General features: G+C 48.5%; 1 protein-coding gene across 2 annotated transcripts in view; it reads right to left on the reverse strand.

Annotated features, from left to right (window-relative positions):
- The window catches only part of NOS1 (nitric oxide synthase 1), a 105,708-nt gene extending 78,719 nt beyond the window's left edge, over positions 1 to 26,989 (reverse strand). Inside the window, exons 1-2 of one of the 2 annotated variants that reach the window (XM_031442832.2) lie at positions 26,797 to 26,989; positions 2,403 to 3,570 (exon numbers count right to left, since the gene is read on the reverse strand). In XM_031442832.2, coding sequence (XP_031298692.1) covers positions 2,403 to 3,127 — 725 coding nt within the window. In that variant the 5' untranslated portion in view covers positions 3,128 to 3,570; positions 26,797 to 26,989. The remainder of the gene's footprint in view (positions 1 to 2,402; positions 3,571 to 26,796) is intronic. The other variant, XM_064481172.1, reaches the window with a different exon arrangement.
- Between the last annotated feature and the right edge of the window lie 253 nt (positions 26,990 to 27,242).

The raw sequence follows: 27,242 nt of genomic DNA on the forward strand, positions 1-27,242 counted from the left end.
GCAATGGGAGGGACTTCTCCGTACCACACACCAGAGTCAGACTCCTGGGGCTGGGGTGGGTTTCTGAAATAGAGCCCCCGGGAATTCTGCAGCGCACACCCCATGCCCGGCCCATGCCCAGCTGATAATCAGAACCAAGTGCGTAGGTCATGAGATACAGGGGTCAGCTGCCGCACCAGGTAAGGGGCCCCGTTCAGGGTCTCACTGCCCCTCTTGGGAGAGGTGGTGCTGGGGATGAGGGAGGCACGGATCGGATTAGGAGGAAGAGGTCATGCTCTGAAGCCTCTGAGGACGGGCACTTCCAATGCCTTCTGGAAAACAAGACCCGTGATAGATTCCAGATTCTACAGCTGTTTTAGAATTTTAAGTCCTCGGAGTGAGACAGGGGCGGGGGGGTGGTTAGTGTGTGCCCAGAAGCTATCTCAAAGCTAATCATGCCATCTCCACTGGGTGTGCCACTGCAGGGACCCCTGGGGGGTGGCAGCTCCCCCGAGTCTGCGGCAGGTGGGGTCCCGTGCTAGTCATGGGAGAATCAGGCTCCAGGTCTCTGCTACCAGGAGAGCCCCAAGGATGGATCCCGGCCCCCAGCTTTGGAAATGGACATCAGGGCACTGGGGGAACCCAGCCATCTGCCCCACCAAAGAGCTCACACCCTGTCCTGTGTATGGGGCCCAAGACTCACCATCTCCCACGGAGACAGGACCAAAGGTGTGGGGGAGACTCCAGAGTGTCTGCAGGGAATTTGCCGAAGCAGGAAGGGCAGGGCTGGAAGGGCAGCAGGTGACCTGTCTCCCCTCTGCCCTGGCACTTCTCACAGAGCCTCCACCTTCCTACTTGGGGTCTGGCTGGGACCGGGTCAATTTTTGCCCAGGTATGAGAAGCTGGAAAAGCCCCAGGATGTAATGGTGGGCCGTGGTGGGCTGCCACCACTGGGGGGCCCACCAGTGGGCAGTCTGGGGGCTGCCCCACCAGGAAGGAGGACTCCATCCCATGCAGTTCCTCAAACACGGCTGGCACACTGGCACCTCAGGACCTTGGCACCTGCCCTTCCCGCTGCCTGGAACGCCCCTCCTCCATGAAGCCCCAGGGCTCCCTCTAGCCCTTCCCTCCGTGTCTTCCAGTGTCGCCTTCCTAGGGAGACCTGCCAACTTCCTATCTGCAATGTCACCCTCCTCAGTACTTCCCAACCCCTCCCCAGTTCTATTTATCTACTTAGCACGTATGACTAGCGGTCTACATAGTTTACATCTGTGTCTTCCCCACTGCACGGTAAGCCCCCCAAGGTCAGGGGGTTTGTCTGTCTCATTCACTCATAGGATCAGAGGACCCGTCTCTTCCATTCACTGCTCTACCCTGAGGTGCCCAGAACAGTGTCCAGCACAAGGTAGGTCCTCAGCGAACATTTGTTAAATGAATAAATGCAGGCGTCTGGGGAGCAACTTTAACCCAGGCGCCCAAGGGGCTTCCTGATGACCTCTAAATGCTCTTGGGACACTCAAGGGTCCTTGAGGAGGGGGTTGGGAAGTCTTGGGTCTGGATTTCTGGGGGGCTCAGACCTGAGCCCCCCTCTGTGGATAAGAAGGGTCTGCCTGGTGGCACTGTGGGCTGAAGGGTCAGTGCCCGACCTATGACGGGAGCGGAAGGCAGAGAGAAACTCCCCTCTGTCTCCCATCTCCTGGCCCACTGCTCCCCGACCCCCTGGCCTAGCTGCTGATTTCTCCCCAGACAAAGAGCTAGAATCACGGACTGTGCTGCCAGCTCTCCTTCCCCGGAGAATCAGAAGATTCCAATCTGGCAAATACAGAGGGGCTGGTCCCCAGTTCTTCAAGTTCTAACCCCGGTTCCCATATAATCTGAGCAAGTCCAGCATTTTGGGGAGTGGGGGCCAATTCTCTGCTTTGACTCCATTTCCTCCCTTCAGAAGCTTCCCAGGCCTGGACTGGCCGTCACCAGGAGACAGCTAGCTTGGTCTAAGGGTCCCCAGCACTCAGCTCTTCCCATCTCTCCCCCCACAGCCTCGGCATCCACCCGCACCTGAGTCTGCTGTGCACACTAGCCTCTCACTCTCCGGGTGACCTCGGGGAATGCCCCTCCTCTCCGAGCCTCAGTCTTCCTACTGTGAGATGTGGATTACAAAAATACCCACCCTGTGGGGTTGCTGGAAGATGTGACCTCGGCTGCCATCATCATGAGCTCTGGGTTTGGCTGGGAGAGAGACGCATGGGACGTTACGCCCATCCCACACTTGCAAAGGCAATTTTCAGGGAAAGAGACAAGGGTGCTTGAGTGGATGCACCTGTGCAGATGTCTGGGCCAGCTCCAGTTGGCTGTTGGGCTGTGAGATTGAATTGCAACACACGCTTGCACACAACACACACACACACACACACCTGTGGGCTTACCTGTCTACCTGGACTCCTGCATCCTTTGTCTCCGCCTTGGCAGGTCCCCCTCCGTTGATCCCTTTGCCCCCATTGGTGAGAAGATTCAGCACAGGCTCTATTTCTTTGAGCAGTTTATTGTTTTCCTCGCTCCCCTGGAGGGCAACCCCGGGACTTTTCTTGGCAGGGTCCTGGCCCGGGGGCCTGGGAGCCAGGCCGTTGGCGTGGGAGAGTGAGCCGGCTTCCTGCCCAATGTCTGGCACGTGCTGTGGCCCATTGCCAGGACCCGTGGCCCCGTCCACTGCCAGTGGCTGCTCTTTGCTGGCTGATGATGGGTGGGACAGATCAACGGCTGCGGTGGGAGCACCCAGGGGCCGTGTCACCCGGATGGTCTTGGGGGTCCCGTCCCCGGTGAAGGTGGTCTCCAGGTGCGTGGTGAAGCCCTCGGGGCCCCTCAGAATGAGGACCACGTGGGTCTCAGAGGCAATTCCCCGGAGCACCTCCAGGGCACTGTCATAGCTCAGGTCCACCAAGGGCTGGCCGTTGACCGCGAGAATGATGTCCCCAGCCTGGATGAGGCCACTCTGCTCTGCAGCACCCCCTCGGATCAGGTCGGAGACGATCACAGGCGGTTTGCTGACCCTCTCTTTCACCAGGAACCCCAGGCCCCCTACCTTGCGCTTGAAGAGGCGGACAGAAATGACGTTGGGTTGGATCTGCTGAACACTGAACATGTGATTCTCCATGGTGTCTAGTGTCCAGGGGTCTGAAGATCTCAAAATACGTCAAGCTGAGACGATTTCCCCAGGAGGAGCCAGGCTTCAGGCTGTGCTGAGAGAAGGAGCCGGGGGCCGACACTGCGGGGCCGAGGAGAGTCTGGAGAGGGAGCTGCTGCTGGGCCTTGGTCTTCTCTGCCTTTGACGTCAACTCCGCATCATTCACTCATTGCTCTTGGGCTGTCGGTGGCATGATTTCCTGCGTCTGCCTCCTTCCTCGTTCTCTAAGGAAACGACGGTTGATCAAGCAGACGTCAGGGGAAGCGGTGGGACGTGTCCCTAAGCAACGGGTCAGGCAGACAGTGGAGGAGAAGTGTCTGGTGGATGTGTCTAGAGGTGACGCATGCTAGCATGGACTATCCTCTGGGCATCACTAGCCCATGAGATGCAGATCCAATCTGGGGCCTCCTGAGCTGAAGAGAAGGAACAAGGGAGGGGATGAAAAGATTTAAAAAGGAGAGATGGATGTGGAGTGCCCAGAACCACCTTTAAAACTAAGATGGGAAATGCAGGCAACCTAGAAGCCTAGCCATAAGATGCTCTGGAGTTTTGAAGCCAACCTAAAAACGAACTCCTTCTTTCTCAAGGGGGATACCTCCCTAGGTAGCTGCATATTGCCTGGTTTCAGTGCCACGATCAAAGCCCTGTGAGACCGAGGGTTTCCTGGGGGAAGCCACTGACAGCCCCAGAAATCAAAAGGGAAGAATCATAAGACCTCTCTTATCTCTTTGCCATTGCAAGAAGCCACCATTCCAACTTTTCACCAGCCTTTGACTCTCAGCATTTTGCAACACTTTCCATCCTCAGGTCAGGAGCTCAGCCGACAAAGATCTCCAGATTCTCCCTTCCAGTTGCTCCAAAGCCCCCACAACAAACCTAACAGACAGGGAACGATGTCCCCTTCCACCGACCAGGGATGTCAACTGGCCTTTAGGACCATTTTTGTAACTATCAACTTATTCCAGGTTCAAAAGGATAGACTTGGCCCCATTCCAAACCATTATAAACCAAAGCTGGCATAATAAATACCAAAGTCATGGGTCCACATAGAACGTGGGAGGACATCTGGGAACCAAAGACCATTCGAGACCCTAACAGAGAAACATTAAGAAGTGTGGACTGGATACCCCTAGGGTTAGATAAAACACAGTAGATGCTCAATGCATATTTGTTGAATGAAAAAGAAAAAGCCCCTTGAGGGGAGGGTATAGCTCAGCGGTAGAGCACATGCTTAGCATGCACGAGGTCCTGGGTTCAAAATCCCAGTGCATTCATTAGAAAAAGAGTAAGAAAAAAAAAAAAAAAAAGGAAAAAGCCCCAAAGACTAACACAGCGATCACTTATTGAGCACGTCTGTTCTTAACGTGTATTTTTTTTCCTCCTTTGATCCTCACAGTAACCCTTCAACAGACAAGAAGACCAAAGCTCGGGAAGGTTCAGTGACTTGTCCAAGGTCACGCAGAGAATGATGATGGATGGAGGATTTGAACTCAAATCAGCTCCACTCTTAAGCCTGAGTTTTAAAATTTATACTCTAGTTTTTAAAAATTTATAATCAAGTTATTTTTGCGAATCCCACCAGCTCCTCCAGGCTGGGAGAAATGGGGTATGGCTGGGGTACCAAAGGCCAACAGGGAGGCCAACTGGGGATGCTGTGGCCCTGGTGAGGTGTGTGCAATTGTGATGCGTCTGCAGCGGGCAGCTGTGTGAGTGTGTTTTCTGTGTCTGGGTTGGGGCAGGTGATCTGTGGGCTGTGGGCAGTGGAGAATGCCTCCCATCTCTTTCCTATCCCCCAGCTCGAGCCTCAGTTTCCTCTCCACCCTGGCATCTCTTGCTGCTGGCATCCTCAACTCCTTAACACAAGGAGGGAGCCCCCATCTGCCACTACTAACAAAGTGACACTCCCTTGTTTCCTTTTTAGCGACTTCCAGGGGTCACCTCAGGGCTGAGGCAGCTGATAAACTCCTGCTGCCTCTGAGCACAGGAGGTGCGTGCAGATAACCCCCTGAGAAGGAAACGCTACCTCCTAGATCCCTTTCGCGGGGTGGAGGGGCGGGCGGGTGGTTAGCAAGTTCAGCCTCTCCCTTTTGCAGCTTGCGTTATGTAAGCCCGCCAGCCCCTCTGTGTGGGTGAGGGAATCTTGAATACCCAGACCCAGCCCGGGCTGCCTTCTCCATCTGGCGTCGCTGTGTGTGTGTTTCTGTGTATTCATGCATCGCCCTCGTGCTGTGTCATTTCTCTGCTGTGTGTGTGACCGTGTGTGGCCCGTGTATTGACAGACTGAGTGTCTTTCAGCATCTTGCTGCTGGGGTTCTGGTTGGCAAAGAAAACCATCCAGAACCACTATGTCCTTCCTCATGGGGGAGGATCGGTCCACCCCATCCACCGCTGCCTTGCTTCCTGCACTCTCCTGGAGCCCCATTTCTCCCGGGTACCAAATCCAGGATGTTCGTTGTTTAGATGGAGGCAGGGACAGCTGGGACCTCCAGATCTCCCTTGAGTGTCCAAGTTTGGCATTGGGCTCCGTTCTTTAATTAAAGAAGGAGCTTGAAGGTGAGCTCTTGGGGAGGTGGGGCCCCCAAGCTCTCTTCTTCCACACCCTGGCTTGGGCCAGAATTTACTAAAGGACAGAGCCAGGGCTTGGCTTCAGAATAAAGCAAGCAAGCAACCCACGAATGTCCCCGACCACTCCCAGCTCTTTCTCTTTCTCTCAGCTGCTGTCTAAATCAGAGAGGGCTGTTGGCTGGTGCTTGGGAAATGGGAATGCTGTTGCTCAGACTTTGGCCTTAGAAAGGCAACTTGATCTTTGGAAGGAACTGGGAAGAGGCAGGACTTGGGAGAGGGAGGGATATTCAGTGTCTGCGGAGAGCGGGAGAGCGGGGGAGGGTGGGTGGGTGTGGGGGAACAAGCTCTCCATCTAAGCAATTCGAAACTTCACCAGGGTCAACCCTAATCTTAATAACAATCCCTCAGTACTATGCCTCTCTCCCCAAAGCACAGCTTCATCTGCTGCCATAGTTTCATCCACACCCTGATGGGGATCAGGTTCAGTATCTCACTTATCTTGCTTTGTGAATGTTCTGCGTCCAGGAGCCCCCTCAACCCTGGAGCACCTGGGATGGCTGGCCACCCTTCTGCCACAGGGAAGATTTTTCAAGGCCCTATCTTGCTCTATTTGTGTGTTTCTGGGTGAGTTCTTTATTTTCTCTGAACCGCAGCTTCCTCATCTGTAAAATGGGCTCATCAGGTAATTACTCCCTCCCTGGGTAACTGGGAGGATTAAATAAAGCAGTAAGTGCAAGGGTTTCAGCAACATCACAGAGTTGAACACTCAGAAGAAGTGGCTGCCTGTTATTGTTACATAAGATGTAAGGATTCGGACTTCCTGGCTTTTAATTCAGGGCACTTTCTCCTCCATCCCAGTCTGTCCAAAGGTACACCAAGGGCCACCTAGAAGGGGGCCCTTTGCTTGAAATCACACAGAGGAATCTCACGCCGGTCATGGTACAAGGCACTGAATACAGGGAGACGGGTGCTGGGTAGCACATCCTGCCAACCCAGCCTCCACCTTTTGGATCTGCGATTTTAAACAAATCACGTGTGTGTGCATGCCGGCGCACATACCATGGAAACAATACTTGGCTCCAGGCCTCACTGGAGTAGTTCCGTGGCTTCGGGTGTATTTATTTCATTTACCTTGCTGCGAGGAAATTTGCGGCTGACTTTCCGGGGATGACTGCCAGGGAGAGGGAGGGAGCCGAAATAGGCCAGCGTCTGCTACTGCTACTACCATCTCGCTGTGTGACCTTGGGCACGCTACTCCCCACCCTGGGCCCACGTCTGCACCAGAGGACTGGTGAGAGCAGCTTCTAGTGATTGTTTACTGTGTGCTAAGCGTGGCGCTGAGCCCTCGGCATGGGCGGCTTAATTTCATCCTGACAGTGACGGTATGAAGCAAGTGTTGTTTTTATCCTCACCTTACAGAAGTTCAAGGTGACTGAGGGTCAGAGAAGGAAAGGGAGAGGGTAGCCCTGGCTCTAAGTGAGTGGTGCTGGGCACTCACCAGGGTCAATGTCAATCCTAGTAACAACAATCCCCTGAGGACGATGCCTTCCCCCTCAAGCACATCTTCATCGCCTGCCACACTTTTCACCCTCACCCTGACTCAGGTCACGTTTGATTGTCTCCATTTTATAGATGTGGAAATTAAGCTACAACAGGGAGGCCCACTTGTCCTGGCTTGCCCAGGGCTTCCCATTTTTAGCACTTAAAGTCCGTGAACCTTAGGATGAAGAGGAGCCGTTAAAATCCAAAAGACTGTCCAGCTCTCCGACTCAAAAATAAGGAAACAGATGCCGGGAGAAGCAAGGAGGGGTGGGGTGTTCATTTGATATGGATCAGTGACAGCTGGGCAGTCTGGAGCTATCTGTTTAACAGGGCAGCCACTAGCCACGTGTGGCCACTGAACCCCTGAACTGTGCCTGGTTCCACTGAGATGTGACGTAACGGTGAAACACACATGGGGTCACAAAGACTAGGAGGAGTAAAAGAACATCAAATATCTTCATAATTTCCCAATATTGACTACATGTTGAAAGGGTAATGTTTGGGGTCTATTGGGTTAAGCAAAATTATTATGAAAATTAATTTCACCTGTGGCTTTTGATGCTTTGGAATGTTACTATGCAGTTAAAAATCACACATGTGCTCACACTGTATTGCCACTGGGCAGTGGAGGTCTAGTGTCTGACCTCCTGGCCCCTGGACGTGAGATCCTCCCTGAACCCCACCGAGCATCTGCTGATAAGTTAACCAGGCAGTGTGATGAGGGTGGAGGTGGGGGAGACAGAAAACCCACCTAGAATCATGTGAAGAGAGAGGCAGTAGCAGAATGTCCCCTAGGCTGACAGTCCAGGATCCAACATCTTGCTGTCTGAACGGCGTCTGAAATCTAACCCATCTGTGCAATGAATGTTTCATTTTTAAAAATGAGGCAGATCTCTATTTCCAGGTAGGGAATGAGCTCCAAGATATACCATTAGGTGAAAAAAGAAAGATGCAGATGGATACATTCTGCACACGTAAATGAAGAGAATATTCTGGAAGGAACGGGTATCATCAGCTGCATCTTAGGAGGAAAATGTGAAGTCAGTAGTAGGAGGGAGACAGACTTTGCACTGACTACTTTTTTTCCTTCTCTTTGAATATCATATAAATTATTATTTTTCAAATCATGTGCATTACCAGTGAACTGTGTATTACCATTAAACATTAAAAACACACACGCACACACCCAGCCTTTGAACTCCTGGCTGTTTTCAGCTCAAACACCCACAAAATCTCCAATGAAGTCACAACTCTCTTTCCCATCTCTCTCCAACCTCATTTTAAAACAAATCCCAAATCCTCCATGTCTTAACAACAAAATACCGCCACCCCCAACACATACAAAAGACCAAAACCGTAAACCAACTGTGCTCTTAAAAAAAAAAAAAAGATGGAAAACAACAAAACACAGCAAAACAACCAACTTCCTTTCATCGCCCGAACTGCTAATTTGCAGTCTTTCCCCAGAGAGAACACCGCCCGGGAATCAAACTGACGTGCTTTCTCCCACGCTGGCAAGTCACAGCTACAAACCTGCCAACCTCCGTGAGCCGGGGGGTACGCTGGCATCGTGTGTCAAAGTTGGGGATCCCAGAGACACGGGAGCCCTGGTGCGGGGGGTCTCCCCAGCCACGTAATTCCCCTAGTGTCACAACTACAGTTTGTCTGCGATGATGTTAATCTTCCCATATCTAAGGCCCACACCTCCGGGGCAGGAACAAGTGCCATTTACAGTTAGGAGTGCAAGGATGAAGGACTGTTTGGCGGTTGACGGTACACCCTGCTGTGAGGCTTTGGGAAACCCACACTCTCTTCTGTTGCCTCTTTGAACAGCGGTTTGACAATATCTACATCAAGAATTGCAAATACACACATCTTTGGCCTGGCAATTCAATTGGTAGGACCTTCTCCTGCAGATAAACTGAAAGGAACATCTTTACACACACACACAGACTCTTATCCTTGCAGGATTGTTCAGAATATCAAGAGACTGGGAAAAATCTGAGTACCCGCTAACAGGGAACTGTTACATAAACTGTGACACATCCACGTGATGGAATACAGGGCAGGCGTTAAATTAGGGGGGATTAGATCTACAAGGACCAACGAGAATGATCTTAAAGACACATTGCTAAATTTAAAAAGCAAGATGGAGCATACCGATATATAAATATATTTACATGTTCACTCTATATATTCATCCGTATTTCCATATAAGCTTGGAGACGCACTGAATCTCTCTGGAAAGGCACCCAACATACATTGCCAACAATGGTTGCTTCTGAGAAAGGGGACTGGGAAGCTAGTTGGATGGGAAAAGGAAGCTGGCTTTCTAGTGTATATTCTTTCATACTGTTTATTTATGTATTTATCACTATGTTTTTGTATCACCTTAAAAAAAAAGACCAAAGTCTTTGAATTCAGACTATCTTGGATTTGAACCCTAGCTTCTCCACTTGGCTTTGTGATGGAGGGCAAGTTACCTAACCTCTCTGAGTCATATCTTCTGCATCTAAAAAATGGGGATGATAACAGGGCCTGTGTTGAGGACGGAAAGAGATGAGTTAATATTTTCTGAGTTCTTACAATGCCGTACCCAATGGCACCCACTACTATTACTAATAATGATAATGCAAGTGTCCATTATACTGCTGGCTGGCTGTAGCGTCAGATGGACATATGTGTTGCTTAAAGTACTTTGTGCTGAAGGACCAGGTAAAAGCTGTGGACACACCAAAAGAGCAGGATTCGGTGTGTTGGGACATGAAACTCAAGAGAAGCAGCCAGAAACGCGGGCCCTGGAACCTGGTGATGAGTCACCACCACTGGGGTGGGGTGTGGGTATCTACTGGCCCAATCTGTCATCAGGAGAGAGCTACAGGGCTATCGTCCCCATGTGGGGCTAGATCTGGGGAATTATGAAAACTTCGCTTCATCTTCATTGTGCAAAGCCCATTTTTATGAGCTAGTTTAGTCAGCTGTGCAGCACTGTACCCATCAAACAGACAGAAAATTCCAGGGTTTGGGGCTAAGGTTCTTAAATCCCTTCCATCCATGAACCCTTCAGTGGCATAAAAGTCCTCATAAATGTACCTCTGCCCTCATCGTTGCTGGACTCGCCCCATTACCGGAAGTGTCATGTGGCGGTGGAAGGCATGCGCGTTGGAGCTGGAAAGACAATGGTCTGTGACCCACCTCCACCACCTATAAACCTCAGGTTCCTCATCTGTAAAATGGGAGCAATAAATTACATGGGATAATTAAATGGGAAAACATTTGATGGGATAATCCATGTAATGCCATGTGGCACTTCTATTACTTTTAGAGTCACTTTAGACCTCAAGGAAAATGAAGTATTTCAGCCCAGATTTTATGGGACCATAAACATGGCCAAGAGGATGGCCTCATTACTATAAAAAGGAAACATATTACCAGTGGTCTCTGAAACATTTCTTAAGAATCATTACAAGAAGATGGCCCATATTTTCTACCCCCAATAAATCTCATCCTCTTTTATTTTCTTTTTCTTCCTCCCCTTCTTTTCTCTCCTTCTTTTCCTCTCTTCTTCCCTTTTTTTTTTTTCATTCATATCATCTAGTCATTCACCAGCTCTTACATAGCTCCCAACTGGGTCAGTGAGGAGGCTGGCACTGGGAATGAAAGACAGACCAGACAGACAAGACATACAGCATCCCTGCCCCCAGATCTCACAAACCAGGCGTGAAGCACGGAGTGGAGAGAGATATTAATGACAAGTACAGCGAGTAGAACAAAGTGGACATACAAGGTGCCAACAGAAGCACTGACAGGACACTTAACATAGTCTGAGTAGTGGTGGTCAGGGAAGGCTTCCTGGAGGAAGAGTCAGGATACAGAGTTGGCCAGATGAAGGGATGGGTGGTGAGAGCAAGGGATGGAGGAGAGAAGGCACTGAGGTGGGAGGGAACAGATTTGAGGCACTGGACAAAGTCCACTATGGTCAGAGAAGAAGGTCTGTATCTTACAAAGCTGAAGAGAGCTTCAGGATCAAGCAGGTCTCTTGAGAGCCAAGTTAAAGATTTTGGACCTTATTCTTATAGCAATGGTAAACACTGGAGGGATTTGAGAAGTTCTGTGGTTGGATTTAGATTTTATAAAGATGCTGGATGGACAATGGATGGGAAAAGCGAGGCTGGCTATGGGGAGCCCAGTTAGGAGGCTGCTGCAGGAGAGCAATGAGAAATGATGATGGTTAGGATTAGAATAGTGGGAGGAAGGAGGAAAGTGAGTAGATTTAAGAGATATTTAGAAGGTTGAGTCAGCAAGATCTGGTGACTGATTGGATGCAGGGGGTTAGGGAGAGGGAGGTGTCCAGGATGACTTTCCAGCTTCTGGTTTCTGCAAATAGGCAAAACATTATGGGTGGAAAAAAAGGGATAAGAATGAATGAAACTCATTTGATAGAATTGTCCTTCTTGAGTAGTAATAAATAATTTAACTGTGGTTTAGTATATTTCAAGAGTCAACATTTCCTGATGCCATTACTTCCATAATTCTGAGAATTAAGGGGGAATACAGCAAATAGACTTGATTTGGCTCATTCCCCATCTGTGCCATTTCCCAGGCATTTGATCTTGGGAAAGTCATTTTTCACATTTTGAAGTCAGTTTCCTTTTGTGAAATTGAAAAGGTAATAACAACTATTTCCAAGGTTTTTTTGTGAAGATTAAATAGGACGGATGCTGGAAAGAGCACCTTGTAAACTGTAAATGTCAACTGCAATGGCAATGTCAAGTCTTTATTTTCAGGAGGACATCAAGTATAGTATTCTCCAACTTGCAGCTCCCTGGTACCTGGAGACTCAACCAAATTTCTCCTGGTGCCTGGCATCCTTGGGGGCCTATGGTGCAGGGAAGCTGGGTCAGCAGGACTGCAAAGGGTGCTCATGAAAGGAAAAGGAAGTAAGAATGATTATTTTAAGGGAGCAGTGATAATATCTGCTCCCTTAACTGGAAAGTTCCTTGTAAATAGATCATAGCATCCACATAGGCTTGAATCAATTACAGATGAATTTCAGCAAAGGGAGAACACATCAAATAGAAAACACAACTACAGTGGCAGGAATAACTCGCATATGTCAGATACATCAGTAATAACAATAAATGTAAGTGGGTTAAACTTATGTAAAAGATCAAGACTCTCAGATTGACTAAGTGCATTTGCAGTTACCCTGTATTAGCATGGATGTAGGGACAAGCTCCAAGGACAGGAGGGAAAATGGTTCACCAAGGGAGGTATGAGCTTGGTGTACATCTGCTGGCCACTTAACTCTAAGGCAGCATAGGTCTGCTTTGATTTGAAAGATGTAATTGACTCTCTTCTTACAGAGTCATCTGTTAGCACCTAGTAAACACAGAATATTTACTGAATAAATAATCAGCTTTCAAAGCAATATTGCTTATTAAATTTTTATTAATTAGCTTAAAATATATGGAATTAGCAGTTTTGCAAATGATCAAATTCACCAATTTCCTATAGTTCATTTTGAATATTTTTATACATAAGGACTTTATTGAACTACCTAATTTTGTTCTTGCAACAACCACACGAAGGGCATGATATTCTCACTCTATAGATGTCGAAACTGAGGCTCACAGATGTTAATTCACAGAAGTTTATCCAGCTAGTGTCAATGGTGGGGATTCAAACCAAGCGTGCCTGAACTCAAAATTTTTGCTTTAAAAAAAAAAACAACTCAATTAAACTCTTTTATTAGCCACAGGAATTTTCAGTCTCAGATTCTTTTAAAGCAATCATATCACCTACAAATAATGACAACTCAAAGTCTTCGCTTTTATCACTTTCCAGGTACTACTGTGTACCTTAATTTCAGCTGGCCTGACCACCACCGATTAATTTTAGTAATTGGAAGTCGAAAGGGACTCTCAGGGTTTTTTACATCACTGGTTCATTATATGGAGTCTATGTGCCTCCTACAGGGCTCAGGAATCCCTGAAAATCCTGGAATTGTGTGCAAAACTTCTGTGACTACATGCATATGTGTATTTATATGGGAAGAAGGTCCACAGCAGTAATACAATTTTCTAAGTACTCCTTGACCTTGACTGGAGTAACCTCACACTTCACAGATGAGGAGTTTGAGGCTCCTAGATGGGGAAGAACTTGCCTAAATTTCTTAGAGACAGAGTCCGAACTAGGATTCAGGAAGTACCTCGAAGACAGAGGTCATGGTTCCCTGGTTTGCTGTTGCACTCCCAGTGCACGGCAAGGTGCTCAGCACGTAGCAGATTCTTGATAAATCAGTCCCCATCTCCAAGTCTACAGCTACTGAATAAAATAGCCCAGATGGGAGGTGGGAAGAGGGAGTGGTGGCGATCGTAGGGAGCTGAAGAGCCCACGCCACGTCTAGAGGGCCATTCCAGCTGGGGGGTGCCATGCAGGAAGGCAGGGCTGGCGTCAGCTTACTTCCTACGTGTTGCAGAGAGGTGATAACATAGCCCACACAAATGAAAGAAGGAATGAACGAGACTTCACATACTTGTGTAACAATGCTTCGAGTCAGAAAAAGGGGGGCTGAGGAGGGGGCGGGTCTCAATGGAGTTTGTAACGTCACCAATGATGGACATTGCCTAATATCTTGCTATGTGAGGTGTGGGCCATGGACCACAGGCTTCGCCTGTGAGCTGGTTAGAAATGCAGACTCTCAGGCCCATCCCAGACCTGTGAATCAGATTCTGCATTTCAAGAAGACCCCTCAGGTGATTGGTGTGTATATTATAGTTTAAGAAACACTGGTCCAGTTTGCTCCTAAATGCCTGAGCTACATTTTTGCAGTTGAATGAAGCTGCAACCAGAATACTTCAATCTAGGGAGTGTGGTAATATGAAGTTGAACCACGTACAATTGCAGATATGCAACTATTTTGTGACCTACAAAAATGGCACTCTCAAATGAAATTTCAATTTCCACCCAGACTATAAACTGTTCTGCACAAAACTGTCTGCTGCAGACTTAGGGTATCATTTGCTTCAGAAACGCTCTGGCCAGATCTTACAAACAACAGCCCACAGGCATGCAGATGAGTTTCACACCTTTTTTTTTTTTCCCCAAACTGGTTACCACCATTTAAAAACTGTAAGTTTCACATGAAACATCAATTTCTGACTTTCTTGGATCATTGGAAGGAGCTTTCCTACTGGGTCTGCACTCCTGAATGTCAGTAAACAGCTGGAGCAGGAGGGGATGCCCCCTTTACGTAGGGCATCAGCTCTCCAGTGTCCCCCAGCCCCCAGACAGCCCCCTCACTCATTCATTTCTTGCCAGGACCCTGCAGGTATTTATTTGACTGTGGGACCCCTGCTAGGTAATGCGTTTTGAAGGGCAACAGGAAGGTCACCTTTAGAAGCTGCTCAGTGAAGGGAAAGATGTGCTTAGTGATTCGGGTCCTGTCACACGTGCTCCCAGTAGGTTCAGGGCTTGGATGGGATGCCCACCTTCCTGAGAGCTCTCTGCATCGGTCCAGCCCATGTCCTCTGGCCGATGTTCCCCCTGCCCTCATTCCCCACGGGTTAAACCTACTAAGAATGGTGCAGCGTTTCACACAATACTCATCCTTAACTCTGTATTTCCTTCTTCTCCTACTGTGGTGTGTTTACAAAAACCCTTCTCGAAGCGACAACTTTCTCAATGGAGCTTTTTCTTTTGATGTCAAGCCACCCTGTGCCTACTCATTCCAACAAAAACTGAATGGAAACCAGCCTCCTTTCTCCTTTCGGAGGGAACACACAGTCCCGGATGCCTTACGTTTTTCTTAGTAACGCTACTAGGGAAACTGAACTGGCGGGGTCTTTACCTCCTGTTGTACCAGCATACCTGGTGACATCCCTTCCTCGACACTGAGTGACACACTCCCACCCAACTCAGCCTTACCGGACAGAGCTCTGCAAATTTCCCCCTGAAATAAAATCCCAGAAAGAAAGAGAATGCCATCATGATAAACAGCATCGAAGCTGTCATCACCGAGGTGGGAAGGAAGGCTTATGGGGGAACGTCATGGTTAAGGCTGTAAGTGCAGGGTTCAAATCCTGACTCTGCCAGTGACTGAGTGTGGTTTCGGGCAGAACGTTTAGCATCTCAGCACCTCTATTTCTTCACCTATAAAACGGCAAATATAAATAATGTCTACTTTGTGGGCTCTTGCGAGGATTCCAGGAAAGAATCTCATGCTTCCCCCACTGGTCTTGCCACCTTCATATCTTTGTGCCAAACCTCTGTCTCACCTATGGAATTTTTATTTACTATTTTTCCTTCAACTTGACTCATTTTTTTCCCCTTAAATACACACTACAGCCTCATCCAAAGGAATAACACCCATGAAATCATGGTACGAAGGTGCCAGCTACATTTTTCTATTATCAAAACAAATATTTAATGAGCAAATTTGAAAAACAGATACCACCTTGCTCCAATCATGAGAAAACACTGAACCATCTCCAACTGAGGGACATTCTAGAAGGTGATGACCAGTAATCTTTGAACGTGTCACATGCATGAGAGGCCAGAAGACACTCACATACGGTCACAGGTCAGAGGAAACTGAAGAAAAATAAGCACTAAAAGTGGTGTGAGAGCCTGGATGAGGCCCTGGAACAGAAAATGGTCATTAGTGGAAAAAGTGATGAATTTCAAATAAGATCTGTTGTTTAATGAATAATCTTATTCCACGGTCAATTTCCTGTTCTTGATCATCGTATTATGACTGCGTATGATGACAACGTGAGAGGATGCTGCATAAGGGATAAAAAAGGAAAATCACTGTCCTATTTCACAACCTATCTGTAAGTCTAAAATTACTTCAAAATAAAAGGTTCTAAAAAGTGGGTAACAGTGCTCATTCAAAAGTCCACGAACAATAAATGCTGGAGAGGGTGTGGAGAAAAGGGAACCCTCCTACACTGTTGGTGGGAATGTAGTTTAGTGCAGCTGTTATGGAAAACAGTATGAAGATTCCTCAAAAAACTAAAAACAGACTTACCCTCTGATCCAGCAATATCACTCCTGGGCATATATCCAGAGGGAACTCTAATGCAAAAAGATACATGCACCCCAGGGTTCACAGCAGCACTACATACAGTAGCCAAGACATGGAAGCAACCTATATGTCCATTGACAGATGACTGGATAAAGAAGCTGTGGTATAATAAACAATGGAATACTACTCTGCCATAAAAAAGAATAAAAGAATGCCATTTGCAGCGACATGGATGAACCTAGAGATTGTCATTCTAAGTGAAGTAAGCCAGAAAGAGAAAGAAAAATACCATAGGATATCACTCATACGTGGAACCTAAAAAAAAAAAAAGAATAAAGAACGCTATGAACTCATCTACAAAACAGAAACAGACTCTCAGACATAGCAAACAATCTTACAGCTACCAGGGAAAGGGGGTGGGAGGGGATACATTTGGGAGTTTGAGATTTACAAATGTTAGCCATTATATATAAAAATAGATTTTAAAAAGTTTCTTCTGTATAGCACAGGGAACTACGTTCAATATCTTGTAATAACTTTCAATGGAAAAAATATGAAAACAAATATATGTATGTATATGCATGACTGGGACATAGTGATGTACACCAGAGATTGACATATTATAACTGACTGTATTTCAATTTAAAAAAAAGAAAAAGAAAAAGAAAAAAAAAGTGGGTAACAGTGAAACAGTCTCCCTCTTTTGCTTCCCCTCTTCAGTGCCTGGCAACCACTAATTTGCCTTTTGTCTCAAGGATTTGCCTGTTCCAGGCATTTCTATAAATGGAATCCCACAATAGGTGGCCATTTGTGACTGGCTTCTTCCACTCAGCATGATGTTTTTGAGGTTCACCCACGTTGTAGCAGGTATCTGTGCTTCCTTCCTTTCTACAGTTGAATAATGTTCCATTGTATGGCTAGACCACATTTTGTTTATCCATTCATCCATTGATGGACATTGGGGTGGTTTCTACCTTTTGACTCTTGTGAACAATGCTGCTATGAACCTTTGTGTTGAAGTTTTTGTTCGAACACTATTTTCAGTTCTTAATGGGTACAGAGTTCCCTACTGGGACGATGAAATGTTTTGGAACCGGATAGAGGTGATGGTTGTAAAATATTGTGAATATTCTGAGTGCCATTCAATTGTACACTTTAAAACGATACATTTTATCTCAATAAAAAGAATGGATACCACTACTGGAGTATCTACCACATTTTGGGAAACCTGTGCTTATGTGAGCCCAGCACTTAGCACAGTACCTGGCCCTGAGCAAAGGTGCAAAGAATACTGGCCAATGTTATCATTGCTGGAGCCATGTTGACACTCCCAGTTCCTACTTCAGAATTCTTTCAACATCACGCTGCTTTCACTAAGAAAGTTCCTCTGCATTTAAGCCAGTACTATCCTTGAAGGTCAGTGATAAAATCTCAGGGTCCCTGAGACACCAGAACTAGAATGCCTTGCTTGGCATCCGTAAATCTCTCTGTTTCCACAACATGCACACCTGGCTGGAATGACCCAGCTGGCCATCATTCCTAGATATGGCTAAGGACGACACAGCATAGACATTCAACAGACACCAAACCAGTTGCTTGTTGACTGAACACCAAACCTATTTCAGCAGCTTATTCAACAAGTCTTATCTCCTTAACAGACCGGATGCTTTACTGACCCAGGACTCTACCCTATCATTTGCTGGTGAAGTCTCAGACGCCCTGGCACTGTTCATTTGAGCTTCTTATGATGCCCACTCCCATTTCCTCAAAGTGCCCCGAGTTAAAGCAAATGCCTGTTTCATTTTGAGGATTTCCTGACGATCCTACAGAAAACTGGAGACACTGCAGCACCTCCCAGATCAGGGAAGCATCTTTCTGCTCAAAGCTAATGAACTGAGCTTGGTTTTACTGACGACTATCAGCAAGCTTTTCCTCTTCTCCTTGCCTGTGCTGGTTATCCTGTGTCCTTTGCCTCCGATCCTCCTTGTCCTCTGGCTTCTGATTGGGTCTGATCAATGGGAGACACAAAAGAGCTATAAAGCAGAGGGAGGAAGAGAGGGGCTGCTGTCTCTTCCTCTCTTGCCTCTTGTCTTGGTGCCGTGGTCTGGAGAGGTCCGCAATCCTGTGTGAGCAAAGCATCTCCTGGGACCACCCCCTGCCTCTGCCACCGCATTCCATGGTCCCAAGGGCCTCAGTAACACTGTTTCCTCCCCCTGCTTCATCAGGCAGGGATGGTCATCACTTCCCTTATTGCAAATCTCTGGATATTTTGCCCTCCCTTGTTGGTGCTTCAAACCATGTCCTTGAATAATTCCTTTATTAAATTATCATGGAATAAAGTGTTGCAGCTGCAGGTACCTTCTGTTTCCTGCTTGGACCCCGAATGACAAATCTTCATCCTCACTGCACTCTGAGTCCAGGGATAAGGAATATAAGAAGCAAGCTTAGGGTGAAGGGCATAGCATGTCTAAACTGCCTCATCTGAATGGCCATCCGCATTCTTACTATAGACGTACAGAGCACCCAGGTATGAACCAAGCATTTAATGGTCCCAGTAACCCAGTGAAGCGCAGTCATCCCTCGTGTTTACAGAAGAGGCAAAGGACGTTTCAAGAGAGATGAAATAACCTGCCCAAGGTTACAGAGTGAATAAGGGGTAGTGGCTGGATTCGAATCCAGCTTGGCCAGAATACTGCCTCCTCTGCATCACCTCATATTTGAGAGGTGATGTCATGGCGAGTCAGACCCCCGTGCCTGGGAGAAAAGCTTGCTGACACTAGAAAGGATGTCAAAGCTGCAATTCTGAGTCACCCTTGGGAGCTCAGACACCTTCAGGCACGCCCTGGCTACCAAGCCAGTGGTGAAAAAGGCAAGTTTGGAAGATATTCCAGGGACGAACCTCCAGCTCATTTCTCAATTCCTCAAGAGGCCCGGAGCCTTTTCTGCTGCTGACAGAGGGAACTGTCGCCGGCTCACTGCTCAGTGCCTGTGATGTAATGAGCACTGTGGAAGAGGGCTCGACTGGGATGCTAAACAGCCGTAAATGACATTGTCACCAGCCTTCATAAAGCACAGTGACTCACAGCCCTAATTAAAATGCTGAGGGGAAAAATGTAAAGAAAGTCTGCCATGGAAAACAGTGACATTCTGCTAAACTGCAGGGTTACTTCTTCCAGGAAAAAAGGTGCTTATGAATATACGTATATGCGTGTGGGGGGAGCGGGGATAGAGATGGGGAGGCTGAAGATTATTCTCTTAAGAAACTTGGGAAATTTTAATTACAGAAGAAAGTCTAACTAATGCTTTTCTTGCCACTCAACTTCTTATTGTGAAATATTTAAACACAGAAAATTTAAAAGAACAATATAATAACACCTATAAACTTCTAAGTATATTCCACAATTATTAGCATTTGCCATATTTGCCCTGTCTGTTCTATCTATCTATCTATCTATCTGTCCATCCATTCATCCATCCATCATCTCTCTCTCTCATTCTATCTACCTAACACCTATCTCTCCATTCATCTGTCTATCATCCATCCATCCATCCTTCCAATGATCTATTCATCCATTCACCCACCCACCTACCTACCTACTTATATATCTGTTATCTATCATCTCTCTCTGACTCTCTCTCATTCTTACATGGAACCATTTGAAAATAAGTTGCAGATGTCATGATGCTTCAGCCCTAAATTCTTAAACATGCACATCCTAGACGAAAGACAATTTCACTCAAAACTCACAGTACCATCATTACACCTAAGAAAATTAATAATACTTGCAAAATCTCGCCAAATATTCACTTAAGGTTGTGTTTTAAACAATGGCAACCAAAGGAGTAAATCTAATTGCCACTGCTCAGGAGAGAAAAGTCAGTCTACTGCACAGAAACAGACTGTCAAGGAATTCTTGAGCGGGAAGATTTTTGGCTTCATGCGGGCTGGTTCCTATCACTAGAGTCTCAAGATGAGGTGTATGGGACACAATGATTGACTCAGGCATGAGTTTAGAACCAGACAAGAAGTCCAATCTGATTACACAGTATTGTTTTTAAAAAGAGCCCTCCTCCAAAGGAAGTCGCCACGTGGTTTCATTCAATGTAACCACCAGTGTTAACCGCAAAAACGTGGCTCCCAATGCATTCTTGCTGTTTCTGAAAAGCAAATGAACTCTTCAAAGTCCGATGAGATAGTACCAGTGGTGAGATTCAGAAAAGAAATATAACTTCTGAAGGCAAGTCTTGAAGAAGGGACGCCCCAAGAAGCCCTGGGCATTGAAGACAGTAGTTAAGGAAACAACATTTATCTGCATGTAGGAGTTTTGCGTGTTTGTTAAAAAATAATCAAAAACAATAAAAATATCAGGCCAAAAAAATCCATCCAGACTCATCCTTTTATAGCATGCATTGTGAGAAATCAAGGGATTTCAGTTCAGTGACTACCATGAGATCAGGGGAGAAATGACAAACCGAAGTCTTTTCAGCTAAGACTGATCTTAATAAACTAGCACATAGATGTTATTGACTCCTCTCATTACCTGAATTCTGATACATGAATATAATTGGTTTTCATTTTCCTTACTGAATATTTCAGAGCGAAGAGACTGCTTCAAAAATCAAAGAGAAAAACCTGCCCAAAATATGTCAGTTGCTCTCGAGTACTGTTCTGATTTATCCCTGTAGGTTACATTTTTAGGCTAAAAATTCCTGGAATGAAATACAGCACAAGGCGATCCACATGGCTATTTCAGCGACCAAATAGGATGGATCTGCTCACATCACCTGCCCCATTGCATTCTAGCTATGGGCAAGTGGATCCCTTTCTCGGACACCAGGAGCTACTAGAGGGCAAGGACAGTGCTTTCCACTTCCTTCTGCCCCAGCCTCTATGCGGGGTCTGGCACAGAACTGGGGGCTCAGGGCTTGCTTGTGAGATGAAGAACTGGCCACCCTGACTTGTTTATGACAAGAAATCCTTTAGCTGAGAGACGCTGGCTGCTTGATACTGTCTGAAGCCAGGCAAGCTTTTTGAGTTCACCAGCTCCCTTCTTCACCTCTACCTGCAAACGGGTCCTAGAATGGCTCACCTCTTTAATCCCCAAGGTAGCAATTTAGCCATCAGGTTCTCAGTAAAGAAGAGATTCCTGAGTATTATTTAATGCTGGTGGGTAAAGGTTCCTGGCAAAAGTTGAGACACTTTTTAGGACATCCCTGAAAAAATCTGTGGAATTTCTTTTAGGTGACTTTAGCTCAAGATTCCAGATGACTAAAAAGAAGGTCCATGTTTTCTGGGGATCCCATTTGAGAAGAGATGATCTTATGAGGTAAGTGACAGAGTACACAAATCGGAGGTGGGGAAAAAGAAAACATTACCCAGGCTGGAAATGGAGATTTTGCCCCTGCAAAGGGCATCTGTTTTCAATCCTAACAGAGCAAGCTTTCTTTTAGGAGCTGTCAGCAGAAATCACGAATGCCACTGATGGATGAGAGTGGGGCGACTGTTTTTCTCAGGCGAGACATAGAATGTAAGATGGAAAAGATCGTGGAGGAAAGTTAGTCCAGAGGTCGTAAACTGAAATGTCTCAAAGCAGGCAAGTGACATAAACAATATTTAATGGTGGGGGGCTGTGATCTAAAGGCAACAAAAACAGACCAGATCAAACCAAACCAAAACACAAACCCTGTACCAGACAGATAGAACGTATCTGCATGCTTCCAAATGCAGTTGTCCTCGAATTCCAGCTCCTTCATTTCATAGATGAGAAGATTGGGGCTGAGTGAGTGGAAGGGGCCTATGTGAGCTGGCTAACTAAAGGGGTCTCTCCTTTTTGCATTTCTTTTCTTTGTTCTGATCACTGACACAGGCCTGATGCTGTCTGTCCCCTTTCCAAAATTACATTTACACTGTCTCACTCAGTCCTTCTAACAACCCCATGCAGTAGCTATAGCCCCCATTTAATGGATGACCTGCCTGAGGTTCAGAGAGGCTAACTCACTCACCCCGAGTCACAGAATCCACAAGTGCCAGAGAGCCTGGCATCAGACGCTTCCCCAAATGACATCCTCATTTGATTTTTGCTGCTTGCTCTGCCTTTCAACCCGGCTGCACTGGACCCAGTTCGGCATTGGAGACCTTGTTGGGCATCGGAGACCCTGTCACTGAGAGGGTGCTACAGATCAGGAGGCTACCAGTTCTGCTGCTGCCTCCTCTGTGAAGTCCTCCCTCATACTGCCAGTCACTTATCCTAGGTGCTGCAGAAACATTTCACCTCTGCCTCTCTCGTGGAAACTTCAAGCCTGGTACAGGGTTTGTTCAGGGACCCCTGCCCAACCAGACTGCAGGCTTTGTCAGAGCAGGGCTCACACCACCTTAATCCCAGCACCTGCCCTTGGGGCCGGGCACTGGGTCTGCCTTTTATCACTCATCATTACACATCTGACAAATGTGCTGACGTCTGCCGCAGAACCACACGTAGCTGCTCCTTGTCTTTGGCTTATCCTCGCTAAATACAACTATGCCAAGATCGACGTCTGCTGCACCCCGTTAGCTGCACTTTCCTTGGGGACTTAAGGGCATTTTCTGTTGCTAGATCCTTTTCATTTAATAGATTCACATGGACTCAATTTTCCAGCATTGCAGAGTCCTGTTCATCATTCTCCTTCACTAGGAACGGGCATGTAAGTGGCATAAACATATGTAGGACTTAACAAAGGTTGGGTGCAGACTGACGTGGCAGCTGAAATGAGCCCAAACCAGTGGTTCTGGTGAAATGAATGATAGGTAGACAGGATTTATTAGCTCCTGTGATTATCTAGCTCCCAAAATTATACCCATAAGGTTATATTTTAAAAAGGAATTTCCTCCCTAAAAAAGACAGATGGATCAACCAATGGAGTTAATGCCCAATGTTAGATGAGGACTCAGGGCTAAAGCACAGCAAGGTCACGGTGGGGGAATCATGCTCATTCTTTCCTAAGTAGTTTGTCCAATCTATGACAACAACTAGGAGAGAGACGAAATTAAACTTCTTTTAAGTACAGAATCTGTGGGGCTTTTTTACACTGAAGCAAACATGCCATTATCATAAATGAGCACCAGGCAAGGAGTCAAGGCACTAAGGTTGTATCCTAGCTTTCTCAGTACGGTGCTGTGTGACTTTCAGCAAGTGATGCCCCTTTTCTGGGCTTTGGGTTCTCCATCTGTAAAATAAGGGTGCTCGACAAAAGCTGAGGGCATTAGACTCTCCTGGAGAAGTCTTGTTAAAAACATAGAAACTTCAAGTCTTCCCTGGGGACACTGATTCATTAGATCTGGGGTGGGATCTCTGCTTTTAACCAACTTCTTGGTGGATTCAGATGTTGATGGCCCCTGGGCTGATGTTTTTGGCATTTGCCAGTTTAGATATGCCCAAATGCTGTTGTGTATTAGAATGAGGAAAATGGCCGTGTTTATAGTTGTTGCAGCCTTTGTGGTGTTAACTACATAAACCCACAATGACCAGTGGTGGGAAGCATGCCCCTTTATTCAAACGACCAGATGAAAATTTCTCCTGGAATGCCAAATTCAACTTTTGCGCATTCTGGTTGCTAGTAGGAAAAAGCCCCAGTTCTAACGGGCACAATTGTTGCCTGAAGCTCTCAACCACATTCCAAGGTTCAATAACGCATGCAAAGACCCCAGAACCTGAGTGACAAGCGACATACTGAGTGTTGTCATAAGACACACCAGAACATACACCCAAGAAGGCAGCACAGCCGGACCTGCATGTGCTCACAACACCCACATGAACTGCTCCCCAAGTCTTCCTGCAGCCTAGGGAATTAGCACCCCCACCAGTGGGAAAGTTTTTGGATCACTGTCCTGGTGGTACCTTGGACAGCTCCCTGCAGCTCGGCTGCAGAGACCCTCAGGGAGCAGCCTACCCCACCATGTCACTCCTAGCCTTGCACCCTTTCCGGGGAGGTCCTTCCCAAAGAAGACAAAGCCTTTGCAACGTGGCAGGTTGCAGGGAGGGCTGGCTTTAGCCATTTGGGGAAAACGAAGACGCAGGAAGAACAAACAACAGGCTGGTCTGGAAAACACATCCACGCTACTGGCCTCAAATGGTGCCACAGGAGACTTCCCTCTGGGGTTCTCTTTCTTCTATAATCACCAATCTTGGCATTAAAGCACTGTTCCAGAACACTCTTCACATACGTTATCACAAAATCTTCAAAACAATCCCTTGTGGAAGTTATTGTCCTCATATGGCAGATAATGGAATTGAAGCTCTGATAGGGGTCACATATGCATAGAGTGAGCTAAGCTTGGCCTCAATCAAGGGTCCTTACCAGATCTCTCTACTATGTGGCCTACTCTTTCCCTTCGTGACTGGGATTTTGGGGTAGCCTCCAGCTGTGCAGGTGTATCAAGAAATGGGTCTGTGGGTGCTAAGGCAGGAGCACAGACTGCTTATGAGTGGCGCCACTTACCAGCTAGGTGATTAGGGGTGGAGCATTTGGCTCGCCCTGCCTCAGTTTCCAAAGCTGCAAAATGGGATTTCAGATCGCTGTGCTGGTGACTTGGGGGAGGTTTTTAGAGTATTCCTGGGATACCTGGTGTGTAACAGCACCTTGGAGACAACACAAAGCTGTGTGCCCTTATGGGGGCTCTTGGAAACTCGTGGAAAGGATGGGTGGGAGGGTGGAAATGGTGGGACAGGATGACTCCCTCTGGACACATGTCAAGGCTTCTCAAATCTGTCTGCTGAGATGCCTGAGAGCAGAGGAGAATGGATGGCAGCCCTGCAGGCTGGGGGCACAAGAGGCTCCTTCTCAGTTTTACCTTAAGTTCAAAATATCAGTGGGGAAAATCAACGCTCCCTTGTACCTTTATGAACTCAGTGTGTTTGCTGCAATCCCAATTAGAGAAATGTGGAAGAAAAGGGGAAGTTTCCCTCATTCCTCTGGGGGACTAGCCTGAGGAGTAAGCTCCCTCCTCCTTTCTTCCAAGGTACTGGGCCACCAGAGGCCAGACGATGGGTCTTGGGTGCCCTCCCAGCATCGCACACATCTCTGCCCAGGGACCCTCCCTCTGTGGCTGCTTGGGCGCTCTTCTGGGGCTGAGCTCAGGGTTTGAGCTGGGTTATGGGCGTAGAGAGGTCTCACCTGCCAGTCTTCCCGGGGCTACTTGGGTCCCGTGCACGCCCAATTCAACGCAGCCTGGGGACCCTAAGGGGCAGACTCCTGGTTCCTACTGGCGGGAAACTCCCGACCCTCTAGTCTCCCAGATCCATTCCGGGGCGTTATAATAATACAATACCAGCAACATTTCCCGCGTGTTGAGCGCTTGCCTCGGGCTTTACATTCACATTTGTGATTTTTAAGGTCCCCACGACAGTCCAGTCGCACGAGAAATGTATTGTTTCCCTCATTTTACAGACAAGAGAACTGAGGCTTGGAGAGGTAAAGGGACTAACTTGAGGCAACACAGCAACTAAAGGGTAAATCTAAGATTAGAACCCAGGGGTGTCACTCTGAAGCTATCTGCTCTCGCTCTGCTGCCTTCTCGGTGCGCGCCTCCTCTCCGGGTGCCCGCCCCAGACAGCGCGGTCCGAGCCAGCCGAGAGCCGCGGGCGCCTCGGCCACAGTACCCTAGGGGTGGAGGCGAGGGGCTCGAGATCTTTCGGGCACAGTCCGGAGAACCCTGTCCGGACTCTCGGGCCCACGGACACCTCGGGTGTCCCTGGAAGTTGGATCTCATGGGGGACCCTGCTCCGACCCTCAGTTACCTGAACGCAAACCCACTGCTCGTGCGCGGTGCACTGCAGAGCCCTGAATCCCAGGGGAGTGAGTCCCTAGCCCGTCCCGGAGCCCTAGAGCCTCATTCGACCAACTTTCCTAGGCTCTGGGAGCCAGTGCTCTTGCACCCGAATCCCGCCCGGACGCAGGAAGTAAGAGGTGCAGGCGGCCCCGCCATTCCCGGGAGCGCGGTAAGAATCCTCGCAAAGTTGGAAGCCAGGCAGGAGCAACAACGTTCCTCAGGAACAGAGCCCTCCCAGACTCAGGCCCCCCGCCGCGGGTGGCGAGCGGGGCCAAGAGTCCGCCATTACGGCGGGCTCGAGGCGGCCGTGCCTCGGGAGAGCCGGGCACCGAGGAAAGCTGAAAGTTGAGGTCGGGCAGGTGCAACAATCCCCCGGGACTGGCGTCCCCCAGCCTCCGGCTGCCCGCGGGGAGTAGCGCGCGGTGCCAAAGGGGCCGCCATTACCGCAGGCGCGCAGCGCGGAGCCGAGCGCGCGGCGGAAGACGGACGCGGGTCCCTGCAAAGTTGGAGCGCGTCAAGCCTCGGGACCGGCGCCCTCGGCCTGGGGCCGCCCGCTGGGAGGAGAATGAGGCCGCCGGGACCAAGTTGGGACGCGTGCAAACCTCGCGCCTCCCCGCGCGCACTGGGGGCTGGCTCGGGAGCCAGGAGCCCTAGGGGACGGCGAAGGGACGCGGGACGCCGGGGCCGAGAACTCACCTGACGCCGAGCCAGGCGGCGCCGAGGCTGCCTCTTCGCGCTGCGCACCCGCCCGCCCGCTGGTCCGCTCGCCAGCCCGCCTCCTCCTCCTCCGTCTCTTCCTCCTCCTCCTTCTCTCGGGCGCACGCAGCCGCGGCGCTCGGGGTTCCGTATCCTCCCGGTCCGCCGCCCCGCGCGGCTAGAAGGCGCCAGTCGCACCCACTCACCTCTGGGTAGGAGCCGCGTGCGTCCCTCCCCCTTCCCCGCCGCTTTGTGCCTCTCCGATCCCTCCCCGCCCCCTCTCGCCGCGCCCCCACCCTTCGCAGGTCCCCTCCCCTCCCTCTGCCCCAGCGAACCCAAGTTCGGGACGGAGGCTGTGGGCTTCCCCGGCGCGCGCCCCGGCTCACCCCGTCCGCCTCTCGCCGCCTGGCAGCCCCGCGGAGGAGCCGCGGCGCTAAGTAGCTCCT

This window comes from Camelus dromedarius, chromosome 31 (genome assembly GCF_036321535.1).
Source record: "Camelus dromedarius isolate mCamDro1 chromosome 31, mCamDro1.pat, whole genome shotgun sequence".
Lineage (NCBI taxonomy): Eukaryota > Metazoa > Chordata > Mammalia > Artiodactyla > Camelidae > Camelus > Camelus dromedarius.